Genomic DNA, 8,596 nt, shown 5'->3' with positions numbered 1-8,596 from the left:
AGACAAACTTCATTATTATGAAGGACTTATTATTATTTTAAGGACTCACCTTCCATTTTGGCTTGAAAACTGAGATTTACCTTTATTAAAGTGAACTCCATCTGCTGAGGAAGACCATGTGATGTGATTTAATGCTCCAGAACAGCCACTAAAAGGACCTGACTTCTGTTTCTAAGGTCAAGAATTAACTTTGTCTCGAGTGACAGAGTTTTTATTTTAAACTGAGTGATTGTTGATGGTGATTATGAGGGTTTGTTGGACGGTGATTAGTCGCGAACTGTTCTTTCTCTTTGCCGAGCAGGAAGATTTCCAGGTTTTTCAGGATGATTCACTCATCTTGGTTGGCACTCCGAGCACGACAGCGTCAGACAAACAAAAAAAAGAAAAGAAACTGTATCAAATCCTTTTGATGCTGCCAGTACTTCTGCATGAGCTCCTCAACCTTTTTTGGAAAGAGCTGTCAGTCTTAAGTCTCAAGATTAAAAGATCTTGTTGGGACACGTCTTTCGCCGCCAGAGCAAACATCTTGGCAACATTTAAAAGTGAGGGAGGTGAATGACTAACAGCGAGCAGCTCTCATGGTTCTAGGCTTCAGGAACAAAAAGGAAGTGCTTAATAAAGGCTCAAGGCAGAAGAGGAAGCAGTAAATAAATGTGCGCAGGAGGAAAAGGTCTCTCCGCACACGTGTTAATGTGTATGTAACTATATTTACAGAAGTGCATCAAAGCTCCACTGAAGGGGAAGATGCTCACTCAGTCAAGCTTCCTATGAACCAACAAGGACAGAAGCCTCCTCTAAAACAACCATGGTGACTGTAAGAAGATAAAAGGTCAGAATAGATAAAACTTTAAGAGAAACAACAGAAAAAAAGAGTCGAGAGGCAGAGCGAGTTTTAAAAATAATCGTGGTTTATAAAACCCAGATATGACAGGATCACCAAAGTGTATACAGAAATACAAATACCATCAGGAAAACATCATAGAACAGTGTTATACACCTGACATGTACAAACTACTCTATAAAGGGGATTCGGGGAGGGCGGAGGATGGTTCAGACTGTAAGACATCTTCCTTTCTTTCGTCTTACGTCTCTTAAAATCACATTTAGCCACAATGTATTTATTCTATCATCTTTTTTTGTATCTTATCAAAGTAGAACATCCATCTACCAAACTACAGGTACGATCACATTCAGCTAGATTAGAGAAAGGGTACGAAAACAACATCGAGAGGGAGGGGGGGGCAGGATGCACACATATCAAGCACTTTAACGTCATGGGGTGAATTTCAGCAAGCAGTGAAAACAAACTCATTTGTGATTTTCACCCATGAGAAAATGGGATGTTGGGGCTTTACGTTGTCATCTCATCGAACACACACTGTACAAAATAACCCTGTTTTTTGCTTGTCGGCGGGTAATGAATCACTGTGAACACACTAAAACAATGTGTTTCTCACAGAGAAGCATCTCAAAACGCCTCCAGCGAGCAAATAAAGATCCCAGGTCTGTTCACGATGTGCTCATGCAGATCTGGGATCAGTTTTGAACAGTTTCTTGTTATGATGTGGGTCCTCTCTGGACTGGGGTCTTGTTCCTGTGCCCTACAGTATATCAAAGTGCTTCTGTCTGCAGGGCGATTTTACAACAACATCCATAAGATTTTCATGCACATCTACAAATGTACACTTGGGGGGTGGGGGGGACAGTTTTACAGCGTCAGGACACAGGAATCTGTCCCCGTCTCCTCCTCGAGCCCCTGGAAACAAGAAGGAATCACCGACAAGATACGAGCAATCACGTTCTGTTTCTATCGAACTTTTTTTCTTTTCTATTCTTTCTATTTTTATACAAACACGTTTTCAACAGATTTACACATGAAAAAAGAGTGCAGGATTGTGAGCGATCAAAAAGAGCTCCTCATCGCCTAGAAAATACTGCTTGTCTCGGAGCAAAAAATGGCAACGTATGAAATCAGTCATTGTCACGGTGGCTGCAATGATCGCTAATATTCACATCATGTAAAATAAATTAAGATCTATGTACAATGTAAAACAAAAGCAGCATGCAGGCAAGACAACAGAGCCTTTTTACAAAACTGTCTGCTGTGGTGTTGTGCTCTCTGACACGGGACAGTGGTAGAGAGAGGTAATGTGCGCTCTGTGTATGTGCGTGTGTGTGTGTGTGTGTGTCATGTATGGCCTTGTACAAAACATGGTATGTGCCCAGTGTGTTTAAATGGACAGGGAAGCTACCCATCTTCTAAAGTTTAACAGATATAAACACAGCTTTCCATTTCACATCGAGCTCATTGCACACAAGAGGCCTTTCAGTGTTTTAGCCACTCCGGAGGAAGGAAAAATAACCCCCAACAACAACACAAAGTAGTAAAAGTAGGACTTTGTATAACACGTTTGTCTCGTAGCTCTCTGGGCTTTGTCTCATGACTGGCTGGTGGTGACGCTCTGTAGCCGCAGGGAGGAACACGAGCGGAGAGAAGAGGGCCCAACAGGAAGAGAAAGTCAAACACACAGCAGAGTTCCTCTGGAAGCCGGGAGCACACTTTTTAAATTACAATTAAATGTGGACATCAGAATACAGCACTTCTTTCTTTTCTGGTTATCATTCGTAATTATATGAGATTAAACTAAGATATACAAGACTTAACAGATTCACAGCAGTTTACAATCCCTTTTTTTTTTTTTTTTAAATGAATGAGGCAACAGTGAACATAAGACAAATGAAACGGCGTGGATCTGATAATGGGGATGCTGAACGGAGGCTGACTCAGACTGAATCAAAAGCTGTGAAACATGTCAGAAATAATGGATTTTCTTTGTTTAAGGTCTCTGAATCAGTCAGGTGATCATGTGAAGTGCATTACAAAGCACCTGATCTTCAAAAACTGTTCTAGTGGTTCTCAAACTTTTCCTGACACCCCATTTAAGAAGCTGAAAAAAACATTTTGGTTAAACTGAATTTAATTTCCGTGTCATTTTTGCACGTTTCTTAAAAAAATGCAGTTTAAACAAATTGCCACAGATATAAGGCTCAAGGATCTCCAGCTTGATTGACAGATACGAGATAAGTATAACTCATTTGTCTTTTCTTCCTTGTCAAAAATCTGTGCATGTTGTACGTCGTTTTGTTGTCTGAATGAATCTGGATCACCACTTGTTTGGTTATTCAACCTTCATGAATTAGACTCATCCAGTTTCTCCCCCTGTGGTCCCACTCACAGTTTGAGAACCACTGAAACTCACAACTTTGACTCAACAACCATTAAACGTTAATCTAAAGCAGAACATCACTGCTCCACATAAATGTTGACAGTAATACTAACTAAGTCATATTACTGGGATTTCCTACAAGACAGAACCTGCCTGTTAAAACAGCTAAATAAAACACACACACATATAAAAATAAAACAAAACTCTCCAATTAAAAAAAATTAAAATATTAAAATACAATTATATTAATGATCTTTTAAATACTAAAAGGTTTTGGGCTCTGTTTGTTTTTTGCCTCTCACTCAGGCAAGCTCAAGCCACAGACACATTCATAAAAATAAAGCTTTGGCAGTTAATGCAAACAATAGCAATGCATGTAGATATATGCTGTAGCTGACAGGGCACTTTAAGATGACACAAAGATTCATGCTGCGTTTTTGCTCTAATCTGAGATTCGGGATAAATGGAGGTCTAACTCTGAGTTTAATATAAACGTGGCACAAATCTAACGGAGAAAAACATTCCAAACATTAGAAAAAACATCGACAATCATCGAGAGGACGCTCAAACTAGTCTCACTAGTATAAACAACACATGTAGAAGTACAATAGAGTAATAATGCACATCAAAATATATATATGTTACAAAGCAACTTCACAGACCAGAAATGTTTGAAACAAAACATCCCTTTTGTGTACAAGTAGGTTTTTTTCCCCCCCATGTTTGTGTATTAAATGCACTTTTCCTGCAAGTGCCTCCAGGGTTGTGATCGAACTTAATAAACCGACCGAAAAAAGGAGGAGTATAAAAACAATCAACGAGCTGAAACCAGTTGATTAGTTTTGATATGCTGTGACATGTGTTGAGTCCTTCCTCAGGTTTCGGTTGACTAGTATTTAGTCTTCTGATTGGCTTGTGCTCTCCCTGTTGATCCTAGAGTAATTAAAAAGACTTGTAAACAGTCGTGTGTAGCCTAACTATGCAGCTTTTCCTAAATAAATCCAGAAAAAGTAAAGAAACATCTAAAGAAACGTCTCAAAGTAAACAACACATACTAAAAAAAAGTCTGTTTTATAAAAGAGGATAATCCCAGGGCAGTGTGGTCTTGTCTTGGCATCTGTCCGTCTGTCTGTATGGCTGTGTTGCATTAGCTCTCTCCTTTACTGTAGCGATATCACACTATGCTTGTGCTTCGGCAGGTGTGTGTGTTTCTGCATTATGATCTGTATTTCTATACTTATAAAGACCTCACAAGGATACAAAGATGAGGTAAGCTCTCATAAGTGAGGCCAGTCTGATGGTCCTCACTGATTTAATGGTTTAGACTGAGGGTCACACTTACAATGACAGGAGGGACGGGCTGAGGTTGGTGTTAGTGGATGAGGTCCTTATAAGTATAGTAAAGTACAGTATGTCTGTGTCTGTGTGTGTGTCTGTGTGCGTGCACTGTCGCTGTGGACTCAGCTGAAGGCCTCATCATCCGTGTCTTCAATAAGCACCTTTGTGTCCTTTTTCGATCTAGAAAAGAAGATTGAAAATTATTATCTCACAAATCAATGTTTTTCATTTCATGTCAGCAGTTCTGTTACTGTTGTATATTTGCTCTTGAAGTGTATGACGCTGTTGTCCTTTGAGATGTAATTTGTAATGGGTCACATTTTTATCTTGTCTGTGTTCAAATCATTCAATCTTCTAGTGTTTTTAGTTCATATTTTCTAATATTTAAAGTCAGACACTGAATGTCTATCTCCCTCAGTACAGTAGGTGATGGGAATAAGTCCAGGTGTATATCCTTCATAATAATCCTTCATTAACAAAAAATATTGAAATTTAGTGGCCTTTTCCAAGGACAGAGTCAACACAGAAAGTGTGTGTATGTATCGCTTCTAGCAGGGTTTCTGTTAGACACTAATCAGGAGATCAGTGGTTTGATCCCCAGCTCCGCTAGTTCACATGTGAAAAAGTCCCTGAACCCTGATGGCTGTACTACACTTGTGAGTGAATGTACATTAGATTCATTCCTGATGAGCAGTTCAGCACGTGTAGTTCATCTGAAATCCTCACTTATTCATTGTGAGTGGATGAGCTCTGTCGCTACTGCAGTGAGCTCTAGCGACAGTATTTGCTGCAGAACTGATGGTGCTGACTCAAACACCATGAAAAAGGATTAAACAGCTTCCTGATTAAACAGCTTCCTGCAGCACAATCCAATGTCTCCCGACAGCCAGAAGCCATATACAAAATGTTAAATGCTAGAGGAAATATTCAAGACTTTTGTAAAAGATATTTGAGATTTTGCACTTCCCTCTCAGGTTTTTCTAGGTTTTTAAAGTTTTGTCTTTTGCCTGTAGTAATTTGAACGTGTTCCCTCTTCAGTTTTTATAAATCAGTTTAGAATAAAAAGCTGCTGTCAGTGTGCATGTTGTTTCTTACTGTGAGGAGGACAGCAGGGGGCGTCTGAGTGACAGGCTGTAGGACCTCTTCCAGGTCTTCTTGCCTGAGCGGTTCCGCACGCCATCATCCTGGTCCATCATCTGCTCCAGCAGCGTCTGGTCGTCAGCGTTGAGTGGCGCCACAGAGATATCCCGCACCGCACGAAACTCACCACAGTTATTCAGGTGCTCATTCTCCAGACGGAAGAAGTTCCACACAAAACGCCTGCAGAGATGAAAGTGAAGATGTGGGATTGTCCTCCTTCTTGATAATCAGATTCTCTTAAAGGTTTATTATTTGGATAGAGAGACCCACCTGAAGACCTCTAGGGGAGCCAGCACGGTGGCTACGACGTCGCCCACAGAGTGAAACTTGGTCATCGTGGTTAGAGAGATCTGGATCGTCCAGGCGAAACGCAGGATCACATCTTCTATAATGGCACAGTAGTAGTAGGCCTAAACACAGCAGAGAAAGGTTAGGGTAATAGTGTGTGTGAGTGTGTGTGAGTGTGTGTGTGTGTGTGTGTGTGTTTGTGACTCTACCTTGTGTGGATAAACAATTTCTTCTCTGAGGAAGGTGTTCTCTCCGGCTCCGCGGTCAAACAGACCCCAGTCCATACGCAGGTCCCAGATCAGTGTGTACAGGGAGCTAATGGTTGAGAACACGATCAGCAGGTAGAAGAACATGTCGGCGTCTGTATGTCCTTGCTCTGGAATAAACACACAGACATTTCTGTCAGTGACGGCATTAAAGACATTTATTTATTGTATTGTTTCAGACACACAAAAGGAAAAAATAAGTTTTTATTTTTAAATGAAGCTTCACAAAATCTGCCACCTCATTCAAGTCAGTCAGCTGCAACTTTTGCAACTATACTTTGACCACTAGAGGGAGCCCTCCTGTCATAAATACACTGACAGGGATTGCTTTAATAGCAGTGTGGTGGATGTCTATTAAATGTAATCCACACTTTCCATTAGCTTTACATTGAGGTTTATGCACTTACATCATATCTCTTTCCACCAGGTGTTGCAGGAAAGGTCATTACTACACTTACAGACAGAAACGTAGCTGTGCAGTCTGGTCATGTTGATTTGACTTCCAGCATTTCAATAAAAACCCATAAATGTGTGTGTATCCTTTCAAAATGAGAAGACTCTGTTTATTATTCCAGTTTCTTTGATTAATAACGGAGATGAATATTCATTTAAAAGTCCCTGATTTCCTGATAAAATGAGTTCTGCCTTCAGTATGTTTCCTGTGTCCTGTTTGTTGCATTTCACTGTAAACAGGTTTAATCGTGTGTTGACATCACAGCAGTGGACCATGCTGCGTGCATGTTTGCAGTAATGAGTGTAGCAATTATCATTATTTGCAGAAGTGCCCTCAGCTGATGAGTATATAACAAGAGCTTGGTTGTGTTATTTAAAGTGTGTGATTGGACGTCTGTGTGTCTATGTGGGAACACGGATGTGATCGGCTCGTTCCTCGGTGGCCACCATATATAAATCAGCACCCTGTAGCCTAACACAAAGACTAACACAGACACAGCCACCAGACACAGACTGGGCTCGCCATCCGTCAAAGTCACTGCTTCTTCCTGCTACCAGCCAACGAGACGCCAGGGAGCAGATCGGAGACATTTCTAACAGAGAATTACTGCTGTGCCCCCACAGTCCTGCTCTGTTAACTGTTGCCTCCATTGTGCTGCTGCTTCTTCAGCTGAGCGATGGGATGCAAGTAGTCCCTATGGCCACGCTGAGATCTCCCAGCTGTAGATTAAATTTAGTCCTGGACAATAGACTCTTTACACTGATGCCATCTTTTCCGTTGGTAAAGTATTTAACCCTTCAGTTTCTGTTAAAGCTGACGTTTTTCTCCACCAGGCTGGTTAGCCACTTGCCATTAAAAGGTTAAGCACACTGAGATAGACATTGATCGGATGCTCACTGGAGGCTAACGGTGGTCACTGACTCCTGTCACACACATTCAATTGCTGGTAGTCTCTCGCACACACACACACACACACACACACACACACACACACACACACACACACACACAGTTGCTATTGTTGTCCACAGGCACCCGAGAGATTACAGACTATTAGAGATGGAGCACTCCAGCGGGAACAGGCTCATTTTATGCAGCAGGCCCACTTCCATTTGATGGAAACAAGTTCACTGCAAGAACAATCTGTCCCTCCTATTAGAGTGATTGCTCTCATCTGTTGCCATGGTAACCACCATCCGTCAACAGGTAGTTAAGGATTCTGCACCTGGAGACCACCCAACCAAATATCTCCGTCTGGAGATGTAATTCAGATGCAGAGAGGGTTAAATCAGCTCGTGTTTGGCTCCAGATGTGAATTTATTCTCTGTGGCAGCAGAAGATTTTGGACATAGCAGAGGTGAATTAGAGTTCAGGCAGACAGAGAGAAAGATTCAACTCAGAGCGCTGTCTTTTATCTTCGTTGGTTAAAGAGCGTGTGTGTGTTTGACTGAGGGTGTTTCTGTGTGTCTTCCTCTCCATATAATGAATGAGGGGTCAGTACATGAAATGAAGTTATAAAAGCTGTCAGCTCTGAGCTCATCTCCATTCCAGCAGAGTCCAGCAGACATGTGTTCAGCCCCGGGTTTGTAATTACACATCTCTCCTCTCCTCTCCTCTCCTCTCCTCTCCTCTCCTCTCCTCTCCTCTCACCATTTCAATATCACCATCATCTGTGTTTTGATTTATATTAAATCTGTGAATTTCATGTTTTTCTTTCTCACCTCTCACTGGTGCTCTCTTGTTCCTCTCAACAGCTAACCTTTTCATTTCTACCTCCCCCCCTGTGCTCTATCAGCTCTAAATTTACTGCTCCTCCGCTGCAGCGTGATTCGATTCATTCCTGTTCCTCACCTCCAAGTTGACCTCTCACAGAAACCAGCTGG

The 8,596-nt window shown here is 41.5% G+C and overlaps 1 protein-coding gene across 1 annotated transcript in view; it reads right to left on the bottom strand.

The window, feature by feature from the left end:
- Nucleotides 1-910: 910 nt before the first annotated feature.
- The window catches only part of xpr1a (xenotropic and polytropic retrovirus receptor 1a), a 65,986-nt gene continuing 58,300 nt past the window's right edge, over nucleotides 911-8,596 (bottom strand). The window contains exons 12-15 of the mRNA XM_053322414.1: nucleotides 6,203-6,369; nucleotides 5,976-6,115; nucleotides 5,661-5,885; nucleotides 911-4,745 (exon numbers count right to left, since the gene is read on the bottom strand). Of these exons, the coding sequence (XP_053178389.1) occupies nucleotides 4,688-4,745; nucleotides 5,661-5,885; nucleotides 5,976-6,115; nucleotides 6,203-6,369 (590 nt within the window). The 3' untranslated portion in view covers nucleotides 911-4,687. The remainder of the gene's footprint in view (nucleotides 4,746-5,660; nucleotides 5,886-5,975; nucleotides 6,116-6,202; nucleotides 6,370-8,596) is intronic.

Source organism: Scomber japonicus, chromosome 7 (assembly GCF_027409825.1).
Source record: "Scomber japonicus isolate fScoJap1 chromosome 7, fScoJap1.pri, whole genome shotgun sequence".
Classification (NCBI taxonomy): Eukaryota; Metazoa; Chordata; class Actinopteri; order Scombriformes; family Scombridae; genus Scomber; species Scomber japonicus.
This window is presented reverse-complemented; position numbering and strand designations above follow the sequence as displayed.